Source organism: Haliotis cracherodii, unplaced genomic scaffold (assembly GCF_022045235.1).
Source record: "Haliotis cracherodii isolate W230 unplaced genomic scaffold, xgHalCrac1.p SCAF_11, whole genome shotgun sequence".
Lineage (NCBI taxonomy): Eukaryota > Metazoa > Mollusca > Gastropoda > Lepetellida > Haliotidae > Haliotis > Haliotis cracherodii.
The window spans coordinates 44,371,607-44,397,063 of record NW_027266266.1 but is presented as its reverse complement, the minus strand read 5'-3'; the positions used below and the strand labels follow the sequence as shown (position 1 = coordinate 44,397,063).

At 42.3% G+C, this 25,457-nt stretch overlaps 2 protein-coding genes and 1 pseudogene across 2 annotated transcripts; all 3 read right to left on the bottom strand.

Annotated features, from left to right (window-relative positions):
- Window positions 1-3,444, bottom strand: LOC139455839 (toll-like receptor 3). The gene has a single exon (XM_071237386.1). It carries the CDS (start codon window positions 3,207-3,209, stop codon window positions 1,152-1,154), a length of 2,058 nt encoding a protein of 685 aa, XP_071093487.1. The 5' UTR covers window positions 3,210-3,444; the 3' UTR covers window positions 1-1,151.
- Window positions 3,445-10,245: 6,801 nt separating this feature from the next.
- LOC139455838 (toll-like receptor 3) lies at window positions 10,246-12,399 on the bottom strand. The gene has a single exon (XM_071237385.1). The coding sequence runs from the start codon at window positions 12,331-12,333 to the stop codon at window positions 10,276-10,278; it is 2,058 nt and encodes a 685-aa protein (XP_071093486.1). The 5' UTR covers window positions 12,334-12,399; the 3' UTR covers window positions 10,246-10,275.
- A 10,559-nt stretch (window positions 12,400-22,958) lies between these two features.
- LOC139455123 (toll-like receptor 3) lies at window positions 22,959-24,956 on the bottom strand (annotated as a pseudogene).
- Window positions 24,957-25,457: the final 501 nt, after the last annotated feature.

Genomic DNA, 25,457 nt, shown 5'->3' with positions numbered 1-25,457 from the left:
ATATCTCCATCCCACACAGTAAAATCGCAGCTATGCGTTTCTGAAAAAACCCGTCACGTTTTAATGTCTAATGTCCAACTTTGCCAGTAGACAACAGACAGAATTCTCAGATTAAAGTACTCCATCCGATTTATCATTTCGAAGACATTCTGATTTGGAACACGGTATTAAAATACCTGCAATTTCAGTTAATAAGAGAATTGGGTTTTACGCCCCTTTTTCTATTTACCTGTAATATCACAAAATGACAAATGGATTTCACACATTGTACATGAGCGGTTTCGAACTCAGGATTTTCGCGAGACGAGGGAATGTTTCAGCCACTAGGCTATCCCAGCAGTACTGGACCTAGTTACCTAGTTAGCATTGCTTTTATGAGATATAGTACATGTTGCTACAGTGTACCAGCCATGACCACGTTTTCACAACATCCGTCAGAAAGTAACTCTAACATATCCCTTACAATGTCAATGTGAATACCACGCTGTGACTTCAAACTTTCAATTGGACATCTTTCACGGCGCCAAGGAGACATAGGACGGTCCATTCGTCTAAGGCATCGGATGTCGCTGTACCTAATAACCCTCCTTAGCAATGTCATGATCCAATGATCATGGATTCGAATCTCATCTACAAGTTAATGTAGGAGGAATATTTATGAAATGCTGGGCTATATACTGATTTACAAAAGTATTTGCTTCCGTATAATGAATAATTCTTCAACAGAATACTAAACTACAAACTACGATCACCACAACTCCTATATGTAATTGGAAACGTATTTGTATGTGTGTAGAACATTTTAAACTAACACCACTAACATAACATGTGAAAACAAAGCATAATGTGGACAATAATTGAAAGCGGTCCAATGTTCATTTTCATTCTAAACTCAGTATAACGAAAACATAGACAATTGATGGATACAAAATTTAAGTATCGATGATCCATGACATGCATCACCCAGGTCAGCGAGCCTGACCAACCGCTCCCGTCAGTCGCCTCTTACGACAAGCATAGTCGCCTTTTACGGCAAGCATGGGTTGCTGAAGACCTATTCTACCCCGGGTCTTCACGGGTCGTATACTGAAAGGAAAATGTTACAAGATATTTAAAGATTTCCACCTTGTTTTGTCCAAATGAAATTGTAGTTACATTGTGTGTAATTCGTCTGACCTACTTAGCATCAACAGGACTTGATTCCAAAATTCATCTTCATTCCCACCACGCCCAGGCCAAGTCATGACCCTACAATCTTGTAGTAGACGGGATAGAAACTCGGACATATACCTGTCATCGATGTCCTCCAAAAGGACCACAACAAACGATTCGTGGGGGTCCTCTAAGCGTTTCTGTACCAAGGACAACTCGAACTGACACCCATTGTCCTTACAGAAGCTAGTGGACACGACCATGAGAACCTTCCGACAGCCATTAAGATTCTTCACAATGCTGTCCATCATGTGAATCTTAGGATCAAAATCCCGTGAACGGAAACAAATCCTCAAACGACCTTTCTCCTCCAAGTTGGGCAATGCTTGATGTCTGGCCCACACGAAGTCTTCATCCGAATACAGAAGGTAGACGTCACTCATCAGGAGAGGTATGGATTCAGATGAGGAGCTACGTGTCCTCCTTTTCCAAACTAGAAAGTAGCGGATATCCCACCTCCACTTGTATCCCAGAGCGAAACACAAAAGACTCATCAGCACAGCAACAACAGCGCCAACCACTAGAAACACATACTGGCTACCATAGAGGCATTCAGACTTGGTAACAGATTGAACATCCACCAGTCTCTGCCCTTTAGTTTCCGGAGGGCTAAAACAAGTATAAAAGGATAAACGACGGCTGAACAAACTTCGGGCTTCGACGAGCCAAGTTCTCAACCAGAGTAAGTCACACTCACAATTGAAGGGATTGCCTTCGATATTGGCATAGATGAGAAGACTCCGTATGGAGTTCGGTATAAACAAATAGCTGAGATTGTTGTGACATAATGACATATTCAGAAGATTGATGTTGTTGACAAACATGTTCTTACGTATGAAACTAATGTCATTATAACCTAGAAAAATGTCCTTCAGTCCAGCCAGGTCCGATATGACATCAGGCACTTTTTGTAAGCTGCAGTTGGTGCAGTTCAAATAGTTCAATGTTTTGTGTAATGGTCGCAAAAGGTGATCAAGTTTTTCTGCGGTGATGTTGTTATCGGAGAGGTCAAGTTGGTTGAGACTGTTGCATCCTATGAATGCCTCGTCATCAATATCAGTCTGAGGAGATGACAACTGTTTCATAATAAGCTTTTGAAGACTCTTAAATGAACTGAAGGTCTCACTACCTATCACTTGAATGGGGTTCCCCGATATTTCCAAATGAGTCAGACATACTCCTGTACACATTCTCAAACAACCGAAACTACTCTTATTCAGATACGAAATCTGATTGTAACCAATTCGCAGGGTGTACAGGTTAGGGAAGGCAGATTTACCATTGGAACAGAAATCAGGCATCGATGTAACATTATTATCAGCAATCCACAATGTGCACAGTGTCTTTGAAAATGCCCGATTGAAGTTATCTGGGTATATTCTAATCTTGTTGCTATCAAGATTCAAAGTTATCAGTTCAGGAAACCCAGAAAAGTGGCTAAAGTTAAATTTGGCCAACTTGTTTCCAGCAAGATGGATCCCTGTTATTGGGCTTTTCTGGAGACCCTTCAGTAGATTCTCTTCAAGATCCGAGTCGCTGATGCCAATGTGATTGAGATAGATGTAACTTAAAGTAGAAGCCAATGAATGAAAAGCTGTGGCCAGTTTTGTGAGATTGAGAGGGTTATGACTTAGTGTTAGGCTTTGTAACTTGGTCAATTTCCTGAAGGCCCGTTCAGAAACATGGGATATATTGCTGTGTCCAAGATTAAGATGCTGTAGGTTTAATGTAGTGAGGTTATCAAAAGTATTGTGTCCGATATATGGAAGGTAGTTATATTCAAAGAGAAAAATTGTAATAGAAGACTCACTTCTCAGTTTAGGAATATATGTTAAACGGTCGTGATTAGCACTACAATCAGCAGTGTTATTACGACACCAACAAAGGCTTTCATAACATGGCCTTGCATGAGGGTCAGGAATCTCCCCGCTACTGGTATAAATACAAACTAGACAACCCACCAACAGGAGGGCAAGCAGTGTCTCTGACGTCATCATCTACCGACTGTGATGTGTCTTATTTGGAACCTTCTCCTTTTCCTGGTACCTCCTCAAGGGCTAAAACGATTCCTTACCTATCTATTCACAAACAGCCAAACATTATTTAGTTGTACACAATCATATACATATATCTAGGATAAATAGTGACATGCGAAATAGTTGCCTCCAAAGTTACACGTGTGCCTTATTGAGTCACAGTTATACACACAGCATAACGATGAGACGCACTATGTCTGTCAATCTCCCAGATATCGCACTGTCACATTCACAGCTATGTTGATATCGCACTGTCAACTCCACAGCTATGGTGATGTCGCACTGTCACCTCCACAGTTACCCTGATATCGCACTGTCACCTTCACAGCTACCCTGATGTCGCACTCTCACCTCCACAGCTATGGTGATGCCGTTCTGGTTACCTCCACAATTACTCAGGTGCTGCGCTAGTTACCTCCTCAGATACGCCGGTGTCGCAATGGTTACTTCCTCAAATACGCAGATGTCGCACTGGTTACCTCCACAGATACGCAGGTCAAGCGTTGGTTCCCTCCACAGACACCCTGATGTCGCACTAGTTACCTCCACAGATATCATGATGCCGCACTGGGGATCACCAAGCCACACAGATTCAGGACTGGCTACCTCCAAGCTGAACCAGTACTGAACCAGTGGGGCTTGGTGGTAGCCAGTACTGATTCTGTGAGGCTTGGAGGTAACCAGTACTGAACCAGTGAGGCTTGGAGGTAGCCAGTACAGTACTTCCAAGCCACACAGATTCAGGACTGGCTACCACCAAGCCTCACTGGTTCAGTACTGGTTACCTCCAAGCCTCACAGAATCAGTACTGGCTACCACCAAGCCCCACTGGTTCAGTACTGGTTACCTCCAAGCCTCACAGATTCAGTACTGGCTACCTCCAAGCCCTACTGGTTCAGTACTGGTTACCTCCAAGCCTCACAGATTCAGTACTGGCTACCTCCAAGCCCCACTGGTTCAGTACTGGTTACCTCCAAGCTACACAGATTCAGTACTTCCTACCGCCAAGCCACAAAGATTCAGAACTGGCTACCTCCAAGCCTCACAGATTCAGTACTTGCTACCTCCAAGCCACACAGATTCAGTACTGACTACCACCAAGCCTCACAGATTCAGTACTGACTACCTCCAAGCCCCACTGGTTCAGTACTGGTTACCCCCAAACCACACAGATTCAGTACTGGCTACCTCAAAGCCCCACTGGTTCAGTACTGGTTACCTCCAAGCCTCACAGATTCAGTACTGGCTACCTCCAAGCCACACAGATTCAGTACTGGCTACCACCAAACCTCACTGGTTCAGTACTGGCTACCACCAAGTCACGCAGATTGAGTACTGGCTACCACCAAGCCACACTGGTTCAGTACTGGTTACCTCCAAGCCCCACAGATTCAGTACTAGCTACCTCCAAGCCACACAGATTCAGTACTGACTACCACCAAGCCTCACTGTTTCAGTACTGGCTACCACCAAGCCACGCAGATTCAGTACTGGTTACCCCCAAACCACACAGATTCAGTATTGGCTACCTCCAAGCCCCACTGGTTCAGTACTGGTTACCTCCAAGCCTCACAGATTCAGTACTGGCTACAACCAAGGCACGTAGATTCAGTCCTGGCTACCACCAAGCCACACAGATTCAGTACTGGCTACCCCAAAACCACACAGATTCAGTACTGGCTACCTCCAAGCCTCACAGATTCTCTATTGGTTACCCCCAAGCCACATAGACACTGTACTGGCTACCTCCAAGCCTCACTGGTTCAGTACTGGCTACAACCAAGGCACGTAGATTCAGTACTGGCTACCTCCAAGCCTCACTGGTTCAGTACTGGCTACAACCAAGGCACGTAGATTCAGTCCTGGCTACCACCAAGCCCGACTGGTTCAGTGCTGGTTACCTCCAAGCCTCACAGATTCAGTACTTGTTACCACCTAGCCTCACTGGTTCAGTACTGGCTACCACCAAGCCTCACAGATTCAGTACTGGCTACCACCAAGCCTCAAAGATTAAGTACTGGTTACCTCCAGGCCCCACTGGTTCAGTACTTGCTACCACCAAGCCTCAAAGATTAAGTACTGGTTAGGCTTGGAGGTAACCAGTACTGAACCAGTGGGGCTTGGTGGTAGCCAGTACTGATTCTGTGAGGCTTGGAGGTAACCAGTACTGAACCAGTGAGGCTTGGTGGTAGCCAGTCCTGAATCTGTGTGGCTTGGAAGTACTGTACTGGCTACCTCCAAGCCTCACTGGTTCAGTACTGGCTACAACCAAGGCACGTAGATTCAGTACTGGCTACCTCCAAGCCTCACTGGTTCAGTACTGGCTACAACCAAGGCACACAGATTCAGTACTGGCTACCACCAAGCCCCACGGGTTCAGTACTGGTTACCTCCAAGCCACACAGATTCAGTACTGGCTACCACCTAGCCTCACTGGTTCAGTACTGGCTACCACCAAGCCTCACAGATTCAGTACTGGCTACCACCAAGCCTCAAAGATTAAGTACTGGTTACCTCCAGGCCCCACTGGTTCAGTACTTGCTACCACCAAGCCTCAAAGATTAAGTACTGGTTACCTCCAAGCCACACAGATTCAGTACTTGCTACCACCAAGTCACACAGATTCAGTACTGGCTACCTCCAAGCCTCACTGGTTCAGTCCTGGCTACCACCAAGCCTCACAGATTCAGTCCTAGCTACCACCAAGCAACACAGATTCGGTAGTGATTACCCCAAAGCCACGCAGATGCAGTACTGGTTACCCCAAAGCCACACAGATGCAGTCCTGGTAACCACCAATTTCTCACACTAACGCAGATTCCTGACAGGTTACAGTCGCTTTCGATGTTTAAGTGACCGCCACAGTCATGCACATGTCGACCTGTATCTTCAGTGTCGCACTGTCCTCATACACACGACGAATTGTGACCTGGTCACAAGGAAAATAAAACGTGTCTTTATCGACTACATACACCGCAATCTAAACATGCACTGCTAGCGATAGTATCGTGCACAGAGGGAAGTAGAACTGGCTCAAAAGCAAAGGTCGTGTAATATTAGAAATACACAGGACCTGAAACTCATTTACGGGACATGTGACACACGCATGGCCATACATGTAATATTTAAGTTCAGGGGGAAATAGTTTCTATAAAAAAAATCCGAGAAGGAAATGGCAACTGCACTACAATCGCAGATAAGTTAAGTTGTCGATGCAGAGATGTTATAATTTCATACACGATCTGGGTACAGTTAGACCAACACCATGTCTCAAAAACTCTTACTGGTGAACTAAGGTTGAGCGCAAGAAAATGCATAATCAGTGTTCATACTAAGTACTATAGCTGGTTTACCAAAGTACAATCGTTAGATAAAGGAAGCACAATTTTTGGTAAGGCCAACTACAAGCGATGGTTAGACGAAGGTCAATCGATGGTTAGAGAAAGTACAAGCGATGGATAGACAAAGTACAAGCGATGGATAGACAAAGTACAAACGATGGTTGGACAAAGTACAAGCGATGGATAGACTAAGTACAAGCGATGGATAGACAAAGTACAAGCGATGTTTAGACAAAGTACAAGTGATGGATAGATTAAGTACAAGCGATGTTTAGACAAAGTACAAGTGATGGATAGATTAAGTACAAGCGATGGATAGACAAAGTACAAGCAATGAATAAACAAAGTACAAGCGATGGTTAGACAAAGTACAAGCGATGGATAGACAAACTACAAGCGATGGATAGACAAAGTACAAACGATGCTTAGACAAAGTACAAGCGATGGATAGACAAAGTACAAGCGATGAATAGACAAAGTACAAGCGATGGTCAGACAAAGTACAAGCGATGGATAGACAAGGTACAAGCGATGGATAGACAAAGTACAAGCGATGGTTAGAAAAAGTACAAACGATGGATAGACAAAGTACAAGCGATGGTCAGACAAAGTACAAGCGATGGATAGACAAAGTACAATCGATTGTTAGACAAAGTTACAAGCGATGGATAGACAAACTACAAGCGATGGATAGACAAAGTGCAAACGATGCTTAGACAAAGTACAAGCGATGGATAGACAAAGTACAAGCGATGTTTAGACAAAGTACAAGTGATGGATAGATTAAGTACAAGCGATGTTTAGACAAAGTACAAGTGATGGATAGATTAAGTACAAGCGATGGATAGACAAAGTACAAGCAATGAATAAACAAAGTACAAGCGATGGTTAGACAAAGTACAAGCGATGGATAGACAAACTACAAGCGATGGATAGACAAAGTACAAACGATGCTTAGACAAAGTACAAGCGATGGATAGACAAAGTACAAGCGATGAATAGACAAAGTACAAGCGATGGTCAGACAAAGTACAAGCGATGGATAGACAAGGTACAAGCGATGGATAGACAAAGTACAAGCGATGGATAGAAAAAGTACAAACGATGGATAGACAAAGTACAAGCGATGGTCAGACAAAGTACAAGCGATGGATAGACAAAGTACAATCGATTGTTAGACAAAGTTACAAGCGATGGATAGACAAACTACAAGCGATGGATAGACAAAGTGCAAACGATGCTTAGACAAAGTACAAGCGATGGATAGACAAAGTACAAGCGATGGTTAGAAAAAGTACAAACGATGGATAGACAAAGTACAAGCGATGGTTAGACAAAGTACAAACGATGGTTAGACAAAGTACAAGCGAGCGATGGTTAGACAAAGTACAAGCGATGGATAGACAAAGTACAAGCGATGGATAGACAAAGTTACAAGCGATGGTTAGACAAAGTACAAGCGATGGATAGACAAAGTACAAGCGATGGTCAGACAAAGTACAAGCGATGGATAGACAAAGTACAAGCGATGGTTAGACAAAGTACAAGCGATGGTTAGAAAAAGTACAAACGATGGATAGACAAAGTACAAGCGATGGTTAGACAAAGTACAAACGATGGATAGACAAAGTACAAGCGAGCGATGGTTAGACAAAGTACAAGCGATGGATAGACAAAGTACAAGCGATGGATAGACAAAGTTACAAGCGATGGTTAGACAAAGTACAAGCGATGGATAGACAAAGTACAAGCGATGGTTAGACAAAGTACAAGCGATGGATAGACAAAGTACAAGCGATGGATAGACAAGGTACAAGCGATGGTTAGATAAAGTACAAGCAAGGCTAGACAAAGTACAAGCGATGGTTAGACTAAGTACAAGCGATGGTTAGACAAGGTACAAGCGATGGTTAGACAAAGTACAAGCGATGGTTAGACAAAATACAAGCGATGGTTGACAAAGTACAAGCGATGGTTAGACAAGGTACAAGCGATGGTTAGACAAAGTACAAGCTATGGTTAGACAAAATACAAGCGATGGTTAGACAAAGTACAAGCGATTGTTAGACGACGTACAATCGATTGTTAGACGAAGTACAATCGATTGTTAGACGAAGTACAATCGATTGTTAGAGGAAGAACAATCGATGATTAGACGAAGTACAAGCAATAGTTAAACGGTATTTAAATACCTGTTATTCCAATTAATTAGAGAATTGGGTTTTACGCTCCTTCTTAAATTATTTACCTGTATTTTCACATCGGGGGCGGGACCAAAATGTGATTTACACTGTACATGTGAGGAATGGAATTCAGGATTTCGGCGAGACAAGAGAATGTTTCAGCCACTAGGCTATCCCAGCAGCACTGGTCCTAGTTAGCATAGCTTTCATGAGATATGGTACATGTTGCTACAGTGTACCAGCCATGACCGTTTTCACAACATCCGTCTGAAAGTAACACTAACATATCCCTTACAATTTCAGTGTGTATACCACGCTGTGACTTCTAATTTTCAATTGGGCATCTTTCACGGCGCCAAGGAGACATGGATGGTCAATTCGTGTAAGGCATCGGATGTCAATTTACCTTATTACCTCTCTCAGCAGAGTCAGGATCCAATGATCATGGGTTCGAATCTCAAGTTATACAAATACAATATACAGTCAAACACAGTTATGTCGAAGTTGACGGGACCTAAGTTAATACTTCGAGTTATCCGATGTACGACATAATAATGATTAAAGAAGCAATATTCAGGGGGCATGCTTTTTACTTCAAGACAACTGTACGTTCGACACATCAAAGTTTGATACATCGGTGTTTGATTGTATAACAAATAGAACAAAGACAAAAGATCTACAAATTAATGTACATGTAGGAGTAATATTAATGAAATGCTCGACTATATACTTATTTACGAAAGTATTTGATTCCGTAAAATGGAGTTTTATTCAAAATGTCAATTTATTACACAATGGATAGAAACAAAAAGATCAACTGTTCTAGCTGCCTTCCCATCGAACAAGGCTATTTTGGTAAAGAGACCTTCTTTCATCGTCCATATATTATATATGTCTCTCGTTCAACACTCAGCAACAACGACAAGATTGAATTAAAGTTCGACACACGAAGACAACATAACAAGACTAACCATCTACAAGTTAATATCGGAAGATTATTTATGAAATGCTGGACTATATACTGATTTACAAAAGTGTTTCCTTCCGTATAATTGATAATTCTTCAACAGAATACTAAACTACAAACTACTACCACCACAACTCCTATATGTAATTGGAAACGTATTTGTATGTGTGCAGAACATTTCACAACTAACACCACTAATATAACATGTGAAAAAACAAAGCATAATTTGGACAATAATTGAAAGCGGTCCAATGTTCGTTTTCACTCTCAACTCAGTATAACGAAAACATAGGCAATGATAAAGATTAGATACAAAATTAAAGTATCGATAATCGATGACATGCATCAACCAAGTCAGCGAGCCTGAAACCCGCTCCCGTCAGTCGCCTCTTACGACAAACATAGTCGCCTTTTACGGCAAGCACGGGTTGCTGAAGACCTGTTCTACCCCGGGTCTTCACGGGTCGTATACTGAAAGGAAACTGTTACAAGATATTTAAAGAATTCCACCTTGTTTTGTACAAAATGAATTGTAGTTACATTGTGTGTAATTCGTCTGACCTATTTAGCATCAACAGGACTTGATTCCAAAATTCATCTTCATTCCCACCACGCCCAGGCCAAGTCATGACCCTACAATCTTGTAGAAGACGGGATAGAAACTCGGGTATATACCTGTCATCGATGTCCTCCAAAAGGACCACAACAAAAGCCTCGTGGGGGTCCTCTAAGCGTTTCTGTACCAAGGACAACTCGAACTGACACCCAATGTCCTTACAGAAGCTAGTGGACACGACCATGAGAACCTTCCGACAGCCATTAAGATTCTTCACAATGCTGTCCATCATGTGAATCTTAGGATCAAAATCCCGTGAACGGAAACAAATCCTCAAACGACCTTTCTCCTCCAAGTTGGGCAATGCTTGATGTCTGGCCCACACGAAGTCTTCATCCGAATACAGAAGGTAGACGTCACTCATCAGGAGAGGTATGGATTCAGATGAGGAGCTACGTGTCCTCCTTTTCCAAACTAGAAAGTAGCGGATATCCCACCTCCACTTGTATCCCAGAGCGAAACACAAAAGACTCATCAGCACAGCAACAACAGCGCCAACCACTAGAAACACATACTGGCTATTATAGAGGCATTCAGGCTTGGTAACAGATTGAACATCCACCAGTCTCTGCCCTTTAGTTTCCGGAGGGCTAAAACAAGTATAAAAGGATAAACGACGGCTGAACAAACTTCGGGCTTCGACGAGCCAAGTTCTCAACCAGAGTAAGTCACACTCACAATTGAAGGGATTGCCTTCGATATTGGCATAGATGAGACGACTCCGTATGGAGTTCGGTATAAACAAATAGCTGAGATTGTTGTGACATAATGACATATTCAGAAGATTGATGTTGTTGACAAACATGTTCTTACGTATGAAACTAATGTCATTATAACCTAGAAAAATGTCCTTCAGTCCAGCCAGGTCCGATATGACATCAGGCACTTTTTGTAAGCTGCAGTTGGTGCAGTTCAAATAGTTCAATGTTTTGTGTAATGGTCGCAAAAGGTGATCAAGTTTTTCTGCGGTGATGTTGTTATCGGAGAGGTCAAGTTGGTTGAGACTGTTGCATCCTATGAATGCCTCGTCATCAATATCAATCTGAGGAGATGACAACTGTTTCATAATAAGCTTTTGAAGACTTTTAAATGAACTGAAGGTCTCACTACCTATCACTTGAATGGGGTTCCCCGATATACGCAAATGAGTCAGACATACTCCTGTACACATTCTCAAACAACCGAAACTACTCTTATTCAGATACGAAATCTGATTGTAACCAATTCGAAGGGTGTACAGGTTAGGGAAGGCAGATTTACCATTGGAACAGAAATCAGGCATCGAAGTAATATTATTATCAGCAATCCACAGTGTAGCCAGTGTCTTCGAGAATACCCGATTGAAGTTATTTGGGTATATTCTAATCTTGTTGCTATCAAGATTCAAAGTTGTCAGTTCAGGAAACCCAGAAAAGTGGCTAAAGTTAAATTTGGCCAACTTGTTTCCAGCAAGATGGATTCCTGTTATTGGGCTTTTCTGGAGACCCTTCAATAGATTCTCTTCAAGATCCGAGTCGCTGATGCCAATGTGATTGAGATAGATGTAACTTAAAGTAGAAGCCAATGAATGAAAAGCGGTGGCAAGTTTTGTGAGAATGAGAGGGTTATGACTTAGTGTTAGGCTTTGTAACTTGGTCAATTTCCTGAAGGCCCGTTCAGATACATGGGATATATTGCTGTGTCCAAGATTAAGATGCTGTAGGTTTAATGTAGTGAGGTTATCAAAAGTATTGTGTCCGATATATGGAAGGTAGTTATATTCAAAGAGAAAAATTGTAATAGAAGACTCACTTCTCAGTTTAGGAATATATGTTAAACGGTCGTGATTATCACTACAATTAGCAGTGTTATTACGACACCAACAAAGGTTTTCATAACATGGCCTTCCATAAGGGTCAGGAATCTCCCCGCTACTGGTATAAATACTAACTAGACAACCCACCAACAGGAGGGCAAGCAGTGTCTCTGACGTCATCATCTACCGACTGTGATGTGTCTTATTTGGAACCTTCTCCTTTTCCTGGGAACTCCTCAAGAACTAAAACGATTCCTTACCTATCATTTCACAAACAACCAAATATTATTTAGTTGTACACAATCATATACATATATCTAGGATAAAAAGTGACATGCGAAATGGTTGCCTCCAAAGTTACACGTGTGCCTTATTGAGTCACAGTTATACACACAGCATAACGATGAGACGCACTATGTCTGACAATCGTCGAGATGTCGTACTGGTCACCACACAGTTAAGCAGATGCCATACTAGTTGCTTTGGTTACACAGGTGCTGTGCTGCGTTTCTCCACAGCTGTGTTGATGCCGCACTGGTTACCTCCACAGATACACGGGTGCTGCGCTAGTTACCTCCACAGTACCCTGCTGTCGCACTGTCACCTTCACAGCTTCAAGTTGATATCGCACTGTAAACTCCACAGCTATGGTGATACGCAGGTGTCGCACTGGTTACCTCCTCAAATACGCAGATGCCGCACTGGTAACCTCCACAGATATCCTGATGCCGCACTGGTAACCTCCACAGATATCCAGAAACCACACAGATTCAGTACTGGCTACCACCAAACCACACAGATTCAGTACTGGCTACCACCAAACCACACAGATTCAGTACTGGTGATCACCAAACTACACAGATTCAGTACTGGCTACCACCAAACCACATAGATTCAGTACTGGCTACCACCAAACCGCACAGATTCAGTACTGGCTACCTCCAAGCCACACAGATTCAGTACTGGCTACCTCCAAGCCTCACTGGTTCAGTACTGGCTACCACCAAACCACATAGACACTGTACTGGCTACCACCAAGCCTCACTGGTTCAATACTGGCTACCACCAAGCCACACAGATTCAGTACTGGCTACCACCAAGCAACACAGATTCAATACTGGCTACCACCAAGCCACACAGATTCAGTACTGGTTACCTCCAAGCCTCACAGATTCAGTACTGGCTACAACCAAGCCATATAGATTCAGTACTGGCTACCACCAAACTACACAGATTCAGTACTGGCTACCACCAAGCCACACAGATTCAGTACTGGCTACCACCAAGCCACACAGATTCAGTACTGGCTACCACCAAGCAACACAGATTCAGTACTGGCTACCACCAAGCCTCACAGATTCAGTACTGGCTACCACCAAGCCTCACTGGTTCAATACTGGCTACCACCAAGCCACACAGATTCAGTACTGGCTACCACCAAGCCACACAGATTGAATACTGGTTACCTCCAAGCCTCACTGGTTCAGTACTGGCTACCACCAAGCCACATAGACACTGTACTGGTTACCTCCAAGCCTCACAGATTCAGGACTGTCTACCACCAAGCCACACAGATTCAGTACTGGCTATCACCAAGCCATACAGATTCAGTACTGGCTACCACCAAACCACACAGATTCAGTACTGGCTACCACCAAGCCACACAGATTCAGTACTGGTTACATCCAAGCCTCACTGGTTCAGTACTGTCTACTTCCAAGCCACGCAGATCCAGTACTGGCTACCACCAAGCCATACAGATTCAGTACTGGCTACCTCCAAGCCACACAGATTCAGTACTGGATACCCCCAAGCCTCACTGATTCAATACTGGTTACCCCCAAGCCACACAGATTCAGTACTGGCTACCACCAAGCCACACAGATTCAGTACTGGCTACCCCAAAACCACACAGATTCAGTACTGGCTACCTCCAAGCCTCACAGATTCTCTATTGGTTACCCCCAAGCCACATAGACACTGTACTGGCTACCTCCAAGCCTCACAGGTTCAGTACTGGCTACCTCCAAGCCCCGCAGATCCAGTACTGGCTATCACCAGGCAACACAGATTCAGTACTGGCTACCACCAAGCCACACAGATTCAGTACTGGCTACCACCAATTTCTCACACTAACGCAGATTCCTGACAGGTTACAGTCGCTTTCGATGTTTAAGTGAGCGCCACAGTCATGCACATGTGGACCTGTATCTTCAGTGCCACACAGTCCTGATACACACGACAAATTGTGTCCTGGTCATAAGGAAAATGAAACGTGTCTTTATCGACTACATACACCGGAATCCAAACACGCACTGCTAGCGATAATACCGTACACAGAGGGAAGTAGAACTGGCTCAAAAGCAAGGGTCGTGTAATATTAGAAATACACAGGAGAGAGAGAGAGAGAGATAGAGAGAGAGAGAGAGAGAGAGAGAGAGCGAGAGAGAGCGAGAGCGAGAGCGAGAGCGAGAGAGAGAGAGAGAGAGAGAGAGCGAGAGCGAGAGAGAGAGAGAGAGAGAATAATGTTTATTATAGTGTCACATGTTGTATACACTTCATAGTAAAACACGTACACGAGCAATAAAATACAACAGCCAACCAGGTATGGCCTACGAGACACTTAGACACACAGATTCAGTACTGGCTACCACCAAGCCACACAGATTCAGTACTGGCTACCACCAAGCAACACAGATTCAGTACTGGCTACCACCAAGCCTCAAAAGCAACGTTATAACGTCATGATCTGGATAAGGTAAAATAAGACATATACTAATTAACACAATGTTTAAAATTAAGGTTGGGTTATGAACACGCACGCTCGCACGCACACGAACACACACACGCCAAATTCCTTATAAAGTCACGCACGCAATCACACACAAACACGTAGATACCCACACAACCAACCCACACCATACCACGCACAAACACACGCACAAGTACACGCATATACAAACACACAAACACACGCACGCACACACACATACCATACGTACATTATACCACACACACGCAGACACACACACCATACGTACATTTTACCCCCAACCCCCCCCCCCCCCCCCCCCCCACACACACACACACAAACACAAACACACACGCACACGCACACACACACGTACACATACACCATACGTACAGCATACGCCCTACCCACCCACCCACCCACACACGCACCCACAAACACAGGATACGTACATTAAAAGCCCCCCACCCCACCCCAACCCCCAACCCGAACCCCACCGACCCTCAACATAAACATTACAAGTATAACATTGATCACGTGAAGAAATACCACAATTCGCAAGCATAATGACATACATGCAGAAAAGCGCACACAGAATCAAATGAGTGACAAGCGTCTTTGGAACATTTGATCAATTAGCTTACAAAGAGTATAACACCCGTGTTCACATCTGAGTAATGTTATAAATTTCTCGGTTGAAGATAAGTTTTTTTAAATCTGGCATACATTCAAACATAGCGTTCATTACATCATAACGTAAATCATCATATATGTTACAATCATTTAAGAAGTGGACCTCAGTTTCTACTGAGTTAAAACAAAAAGGACAAGTTCTATCCTGAAGGGGGACAGGGGGACGACTGTACCTCATTTTGTCAATATTATTGGGGAGGCTGCCACTGCGTAAAAGTGCCAAATATTTTCTGGTGTTTCTATCGATATAACTTGATAAGACATAGGGCTCAGGCGCTAGATCCTTCTTAAGCAATCTATAGGTCCTCAGCTTATTAGGGTTATTAGCATCATTCCATAGCTCTGAAAACCAAGCAGTTTCATCCACTTGAAATAAGTTTTGCTTAATGAGAGTGAACTGGCCACGTGTCATCGAATGAACACCGATCAAGTCGACGACGTTTAAGTTTCTAGCTAGCTTGTAAGCCTCCTTTTCCCATGAGCGCCCTCTTTTACTTGACCAAGCATGAAAGACATGGGGCAATCTTGTAATTGCCATACTGTTAAGGCGGAAGAATAAACGAAATACTTCTATGCGTTGCTTAGTGACCCATGTCTCCCCTGGCGGCGACATTTGACGCATTACGTCTAAGGCCGAGGAAACATTTACATGCTTTGTTTTGCAGAGTGTTTAACTTTTTGTGTTCATACAACCCCAAGATGGAAGCTCCATATTGCATAATAGGCTGAACCAATGATTCATACAATTTAGTGTAAACTGCATAAGTAAAACCAACAGCATCAAAATATTTTGTACATAAAACACCAAAAGCTCGACTTGCCGATTTAGCCAGTTCATTAATTGTGAACTTAAAGTCCATGTGTTCGTTGAGCCACAAGCATGATATTTATAATTGTTACTATACTTCAAAAGAGTTTCTCCAGTTGAAAAGTTGGTTGTGGAGCAATTTGTATTGGTAGGCCTAAAATGAACAATCTTAGATTTTGTAGGATTAACTGTAAGTCTCCACTTTTGACACCATTCATTGACCACGTTTAACATATTTTGCAGTTTGTCCTCCGTGGGCGCCAATAATAAAATATCATCAGCATATAACATAATACCAATATTTAAATCATTTACGTCAACACCACAGTTCATGCTTTTAATATTGGCCGCCAGGTCGTTAATGTAAATAGAGAATAATAATGGAGAGACAAGTCATCCTTGCTTTAGTCCCCGTGGGGCCTTAAACCAGGGTTAAAACAAACCATTTACTCTCACAGTGCACTTCATATTGCTGTATAAACCTTTAACAGCTTCAAACATTTTTCCGTTTATGCCAATTTTTTAATATTTTAAACCATAAACAATCTGTTAACATTATTGAAAGCCTTTTTCATGTCAATAAAACAGCAAAATGTTGATAATTTTGATTGTGTTTTCTATTTTTGATTATTGTACAAATGCTGTAGAGGTGATCCAAACAGCTCTTTTTTCTGAAGCCATTTTGCTCCTCAGCTAAAATATTATTTCGTTCGCACCACTCACTCAATCTGGCATTTAAAATGTCACAATAAATTTTACAGGGTACAGAAAAAAGAGAGTATGACAGAGGATTGTGAACATCGGTGATTTAGCAATATGATTAATGATACTCTGTTGCCATGCATCAGGTACTACACCATTATTAAAACAATGAGTCAATATTTTAAACAATATGTCAACGCAGACATGATTTTTCAGACACTCAGCAGGAAGATTATCCATACCCGTCGCCTTTCTGGATTTAGCGCGTTCTATTGCCTTCTCCACTTCCACCAACGTAATAGGGACGTTCAAGGGATCACAGTTTGTTTTATCTTCCTTTGTTATAACAAAATTGGATAATTCATGCACTATATTATCCAGGTGTTCATTATCAAAATTGCTATCAGGGTGTGGGTCGTAACCGTATAAATTCTCAAAGTCATCCTTCCATCTTTCAAGAACAGAGCTAGTATCACAAACAATATTTCCTTCGGTGTCTCTGACCTCATACATGTAAGATTTGAGTCCAGAGGAGAATAGTTTTTATCATCCAAAACTGGCTCCCACAGGAGATATCGCTTGGATAAGATATAGAGAATACTACACTCATTCTCGTTAGATACCATTTTTACGAAACGAGTGGACTTTCTATGGTATCTGACCGAGCGAAAGCGAGGTCAGATACCATAGAAAGTTCACGAGTTTCGTAAAAATGGTATCTAACGAGAATGAGTGTGGTATTTTATTTATTACCCACGTTAAATATATATTAAAGCGTAAATACATAACAACTTGCGTTCGTTGACAGACCAAACTGAAACCGGTTGCAAAATTTGGTTGCGCATGAATATTGGTATATGACCAAATATGGGCATTGTTGACATGTTTATGCATACGTATTAACAACATGCGCCTGCTGATCTGTTTGCAAACAAACCAGCACCGACGCTCAAGATCCTTTTGGAAGAAAGTCTTCAACTTATGGTAATTCAAGCGCCATGTTGTTAGTACGCAGGACACCGATAAGAAAATTTGAAATGTCACATTAGCGCCGCGCTTTGAATATCGGACCGACAGTCACACGCATCACACTGCCGGGGTCCCGTCTGTGCAATCAAAATGGTTCGGTTTCCTTGATCTATCAGCTGAATTTATATCATGTCCGTACCATTTTGGAAGAGGGAAATCAGACTGTTCGCCAAAGACATTCATGTTAACTGTACCACCCTTTACTGAAGACGTGGAAATCAACAAACTCAAATCTGCTTGCATGTCAGTGACAGCTTCGAACGATCGAAGGGCAAGGTCGCCACCGGAATAAGAAAAGACAACCGCGATCCACTCACAGCGTTTTACGCTAGAGATAGGGAATGTTACTATTCACATTTGGGATGTTTGGGGCCACAAAATCAGAAGTCAGGCACACTTCCACGGAGTTTTCGAATGATTTGTATCGGAACTGTGAACTTTAAGTGATCTGGTCGTGCTGTCGTGTTCGTTCATTCATGAACAACACTTCCCGAAACAGCGCCACAACATACGCTTCAAAGGGGACACCGATGGCACAACCGGATCATCCCAAGTAAGTCTATCTATCTGTCCAGATAGTTTAAACAGACTTCATTTCACCACGCTTATCCTTTTACGTTAAATCAAATTGAAAGTTGCGAAAATGGTCGGGTGCGTCACGCTCAAGGGACGCGCTCGATCGGCAGTCGTACATTGTAAATCGATTTATAGATCTAGCTCGATTATATGTCTGTAGGAGCTCTATGCATAACTTATATAGAATGCAAACCGAATTTGATGCGTGTGACTATCTTGTTTGGTTTAATAAAGTGTTTGTAAATATCTCTCGTTCTCATGAATTTCTTCAGTTCTGCCTTGTAATCGCAAAATGAATGACGTCTCGCGATTTTTTATGAATGAAAAAAGTAGTCCCGGTGTGACAGAGGTCACGGTTATCCAATCAAAACGAATAAAACAAGGTCAACCTTGTACGACACACGTGTGACGTACGGATTTAGTATCTTACCACCTGTATCTTCTCCACGTGGGTAATAACAAGCGATATCTACACTGTAGATATCGCTGCAATGAAATTACATCACAATGCTTTGCAGACCATTGTGACGTCACTGGTTACCATGACGTCACAATCAAATGACATCACTAATGGCTCTGCTACAGAAGCTGTTAGCTGTACTTTTTACACTGAAGACACTGCTAATTACTGTCTACAAATTGAAAAAGGGGGAAGAATGATGTTGAATGATAAATAAAATCTCACCCTCGTGTCTTTTGATATCAAATATATCAACACTCGTTGATAAAAGTGGCAAAAATCCTCGGCAAGCCTCGGAATTTTTCCACTTTTATCAACTCGTGTTGATATATTCGATATCAAAAGACACTCGGGTGAGATTCTCTATCTATACAAAACATCCGAGAAGGAAATTGAAACTGCACTACAATCGCGGATAAGTTAAGTTGTCGATGCAGAGATTTTATAATTTCATACACGATCTGGGTACAGTAAGATCAAAACCATGTCTCAAAAACTCTTACTGGTGAACTAAGGTTGACCGCGAGAAAATGCATAACCATTGTTCATACTAAGTACGATAGCTGGTTTACCAAAGTACAATCGTTAGATGAAGGAAGCACAATTTTTGGTCAGGCCAATTACAATCGATGGTTAGACGGAGGTCAATCGATGGTTAGAGAAAGTACAAGCGATTGTTAGACGAAGTACAATCGATTGATGGACGAAGTACAATCGATTGTTAGAGGAAGAACAATCGATGATTAGGCGAAGTACAAGCGATTGTTAGACGAAGTACATTCGATAGTTAAACGGTATTTAAATACCTGTTATTCCAATTAATTAGAGAATTGGGTTTTACGCCCCTTTTTTATATTATTCACCTGTAATATCACAGCGGGGGTGGGACCAAAATGTGATTTACACTGTGAATGTGAGGAATCGAATTTAGGATTTGGGCGAGACGAGAGAATGTTTCAGCCACTAGGCTATCCCAGCAGCACTGGTCCTAGTTAGCATTGCTTTTATGAGATATGGTACATGTTGCTACAGTGTACCAGCAATGACCACGTTTTCTCAAGTTATACAAATAGAATATACAGTCAAACACAGTTATGTCGAAGTTGACGGGACCTAAGTTAATACTTCGAGTTATCCGAGGTTCGACATAGTAATGATTAAAAGAAGCAATATTCAGGGGCCATGCTTTTTACTTCGAACTGTACGTTCGACACTTCAAAGTTCGATATAACGGTGTTTGATTGTATAACAAAGAGAACGAAGACAAAACGATCTACAAATTAATGTAGGAGTACTATCAATGAAATGCTGGACTATATATTACTTATTTACGAAAGTATTTGATTCCGTAAAATGGAGTTTTATTCAAAATGTCAATTTATTACACAATGGATAGAAACATTAAGATCAACTTTCTAGCTGCTTTCCCATCCAACAAGGCTATTTTGGTAAAGAGACCTTCTTTCATCGTCCATATATTTTATATGTCTCTCGTTTAACACGCAGCAACAACGACAAGATTGAATTTGACAGTAACGCTACAACGCTCTGAATAGATGGAGATCATTAATATGTGATAATATTAATATGCAAATACAATATACAGTCAAACACTGTTGTTTCAAAGTTGACGGGACCTACGTCATTATACTGAGTCAAATTAAAAACTTCACATTTTTAAAAGTATTCCCATATATGATATACAACGGACAAATGTACCAGAGAAGGTAATTTTTAATCATTAATGTCCAAAGAAGGATTTTAATTAACCGAGGTAACCATAATTTGTCCCAAGCACGAGAATCTGATGGCACACAAGTTCAGTAGCGTGTATGGCCACCATGTGCGTTGACAACTGCCAAACAACGCCTCCGCATGGACCTTGTGATGCTTGTGAACACATGATTGGGAAGACGACGCCATTGTTGCTGCAAAATTGTGCCAAGATCTTGCAAATTCTGTGGTTGGTTCTGGAGAGTGCGCAGACTTCTGCCAAGAGCATCCCAGACGTGTTCTATGGGATTAAGGTAGGGAGACCTTGACGGCCAGTCCATGACGTTCACTCCCGCATTCTGAAGGAAATTCCTTGTCAAAATTGCTGTGTGGGGTCTGGCATTGTCGTCTTGGAAGATGAAACCGGGTCCATGTGCTGCCATAAAAGGCAGAGGTTCTGGCGCCAGTACCTGGTCGCGGTAAGCAGCAGCGTTGAGGTTGCCACGGATGACAAGAAGCCTGGAACGTGCATTGCCACAGAAAGCACCCCACACCATGACACTTCCGCCTCGAAATCTGTCAACTTACTGTACCATACGCTGGGCGTAACATTCATGACGACGCCTCCACACCCTCGCCCTACCATCAGCAAATCGATGATTAAATCGGGATTCATCACTGAAGACGACTTGATTCCAATTCCTCTGAGTCCATCGTAAGTGTCGCTGTGCCCACAATCGACGTTGACGTCTGTGTAATTGAGTCAGAATCGGCCCGCAGTATGGCCGTCGTGCTTGAAGGTGAGCAGTTCTCAGACGGTTTCGAACAGTTTGCGCACTCAGTCTACCCCTAAACAGTTCATTTCTGGTTGATGTAGCCGTCAAAAATCGGTTTCGGAGGTGACGTAAGACAATCTGACGATCCTCTGCATGTGACGTCACACGTGGTCGACCTGGCCGAGGGCGATCAGCGGTGGTACCCGTTTCCTGTAGACGCGTCTGTAAATCATAAACAGTCCGTCGACTACAACCCATCGTCCTTGCGACTTCAGCTACGGACGTTCTCGTCTGCAACACGCCGATGGCACGTTCACGTTGCACATTTGAAAGGCGTGGCATGACAAATGTCCGTAAAGACTTTTGTTTTCTTGTGTTTTCCTTTTTTTGTTACTGGCGGAAAACACGTGCTGTATTATGGCCACATGACCAGTTGCACGTGAAAAAACACTTTTGCCACTATAGTGCCGTGCACATGATTTTGATCGATTCACCTGCACAAAAACGGGTGTTATCTGAAGACAATACGTGGCCATTACTGTTTAAACACACAATATGGGCCCACAATGATAACTGGTCAAAATGTTAAACTTTTAGGATCGTGAAGTTTTTAATTTGGTTCAGTATACTTCGAGTTATCCGAGATTCAACACAACAGAAAATAATGAATAAAGAAGGAATACTACAGGGCCTTGTTTTTACTTCGAGACAACTGTAAGTTCGACACATTAAAGTTCGACACACGAAGACAAAATAACAAGTTTAACAATCTACAAGATAATATAGGAGGAATATTTATGAAAGGCTTGACTATATACTGATTTACAAAAGTATTTGCTTCCGTATAACGGATAATTCTTCAACAGAATACTAAACTACAAACTACGATCACCACAACTCCTATATGTAATTGGAAACGTATTTGTATGTGTCCAGAACCTTTCACAACTAACACCACCAACATAACATGTGAAAACAAAGCATAATTTGGACAATAATTGAAAGCGGTCCGATGTTCTTTTTCACTCTAGACTCAGTATAATGAAAACATAGGCAATTGATAAAGATTGGATACAAAATTAAAGTATCGATGATCAATGACATGCATCAACCAAGTCAGCGAACCTGAACAACCGCTCCCGTCAGTCGCCTCTTACGACAAACATAGTCGCTTTTTACGGCAAGTATGGGTTGCTGATGACCTATTCTACCCCGGGTCTTCACGGGTCGAATACAGAAAGGAAACTGTTACAAGATATTTAAAGAATTTCACCTTGTTTTGTCCAAATGAAATTGTAGTTACATTGTGTGTAATTCGTCTGACCTATTTTAGCATCAACAGGACTTGATTCCAAAATTCATCTTCATTCCCACCACGCCCAGGCCAAGTCATGACCCTACAATCTTGTAGTAGACGGGATAGAAACTCGGACATATACCTATCATCGATGTCCTCCAAAAGGACCACAACAAAAGCCTCCTGGGGGTCCTCTAAGCGTTTCTGTACCAGGGACAACTCGAACTGACACCCAGTGTCCTTACAGAAGCTAGTTGACACGACCATTAGAACATTTCGACAGCCATTAAGATTCTTCACAATGCTGTCCATGATGTGAATCTTAGGATCAAAATCCCGTGAACGGAAACAAATCCTCAAACGACCTTTCTCCTCCAAGTTGGGCAATGCTTGATGTCTGGCCCACAAGAAATCTTCATCCGAGTACAGAAGGTAGACGTCACTCATCAGGAGAGGTATGGATTCAGATCCCACCTCCACTTGTATCCCAGAGCGAAACACAAAAGACTCATCAGCACAGCAACAACGGCGCCAACTACTAGAAAGACATACTGGCTATCATGGAGGCATTCAGAGTTGGTAACAGATGGAACATCCACCAGTCTCTGCCCTTTAGTTTCCGGAGGGCTAAAACAAGTATAAAAGGATAAACGACGGCTGAACAAACTTCGGGCTTTGACGAGCCAAGTTCTCAACCAGAGTAAGTCACACTCACAATTGAAGGGATTGCCTTCGATATTGGCATAGATGAGACGACTCCGTATGGAGTTCGGTATAAACAAATAGCTGAGATTGTTGTGACATAATGACATATTCAGAAGATTGATGTTGTTGACAAACATGTTCTTACGTATGAAACTAATGTCATTATAACCTAGAAAAATGTCCTTCAGTCCAGCCAGGTCCGATATGACATCAGGCACTTTTTGTAAGCTGCAGTTGGTGCAGTTCAAATAGTTCAATGTTTTGTGTAATGGTCGCAAAAGGTGATCAAGTTTTTCTGCGGTGATGTTGTTATCGGAGAGGTCAAGTTGGTTGAGACTGTTGCATCCTATGAATGCCTCGTCATCAATATCAGTCTGAGGAGATGACAACTGTTTCATAATAAGCTTTTGAAGACTCTTAAATGAACTGAAGGTCTCACTACCTATCACTTGAATGGGATTCCCCGATATACGCAAATGAGTCAGACATACTCCTGTACACATTCTCAAACAACCGAAACTACTCTTATTCAGATACGAAATCTGATTGTAACCAATTCGAAGGGTGTACAGGTTAGGGAAGGCAGATTTACCATTGGAACAGAAATCAGGCATCGATGTAATATTATTATGACCTATCCACAGTGTAGTCAGTGTATTTGAAAATACCTGATTGAAAGAGTCTGGATAAAGATTTATCCTGTTGCTTTTAAGATTCAAAGTTGTCAGTTCAGGAAACCCAGAAAAGTGGCTAAAGTTAAATTTGGTCAAATTGTTTCCAGCAAGATGGATCCCTGTGATAGAACAACTCATGAGACCTTCCAGTAGACTTTCTTCAAGATCCGAATCGCTGATACCAGCGTGATTTAGATATATATAACCAAGGTACCGCGACAAGAAGTGAAATGCTTTGGTCAGCTCTGTCAGTATAAAGGGGTTGTTACTTAGGTCAAGACTTGTCAGCCAATGTAAACCAGCAAATGAATAGGAACTCGTTGATGTAATATTATTTGCGAAAAGATTCAAATGTTGGATTTTCAAAGAAGTAATGTTGTCAAAAGTTTGGTTTGAAATATATGGAAGGTAGTCATAGGAAAAAATGAAAACGGAAATGTTCTCAGCTTCTAAGCTCAGGCGAGGGATGTATGTCAGACTTGTGGGATTATAGCTGCAGTTGGCAACACTCCTGGTACACCAACAGAGCTTCTCAAAACATGGCCTCGGTTCGTAGCTGTACACAAGTAACCGGGCAATAAACCCCACCACAAAACACACATGCATTGCCTTAGGCGACATAATTGGATCTGAATGCGATGGTGTTGTTGTTTTTTTGCCACACAAATTCCTCAGGTGCCGAAAGACTTGATATAGGCTACCAAACAATATTATTACAGTCGAAGTCAAGATCTCAAAATCCCTTGATGATGAACTGATGAGTTCAGTTGTTTACATCATTTTGTGCCTTAACATTCAAGCTGAAACAGTCAATACGTATTTGTTCTTACCTTTCCATGGATAAGTGAACATTAGTAAGTATTTGTAGTTACCTTTCCGTGGATAATTAAACGTCAATAAGCACTTTAGTAACACAGACGAATGCGCAACTCCAATACACACATTGACATGAAATGTTGTTAGTCATTCGGGAGCACGAAGTTGAGACGGTTTTGATTGTGGATTGGGATACTAACTGTAACACTGGTGTTGTACTGGACACTGACACTGTCACAGTGGTGTTGTACTGGACACTGTCACTGTTACACTGGTGTTGTACTGGACACTGACACTGTCACACTG

Bases quoted from the DNA above. Each gene is read 5' to 3' on its own strand.
- LOC139455839 (XM_071237386.1), bottom strand. From the start codon at position 3,209: ATGATGACGTCAGAGACACTGCTTGCCCTCCTGTTGGTGGGTTGTCTA.
- LOC139455838 (XM_071237385.1), bottom strand. From the start codon at position 12,333: ATGATGACGTCAGAGACACTGCTTGCCCTCCTGTTGGTGGGTTGTCTA.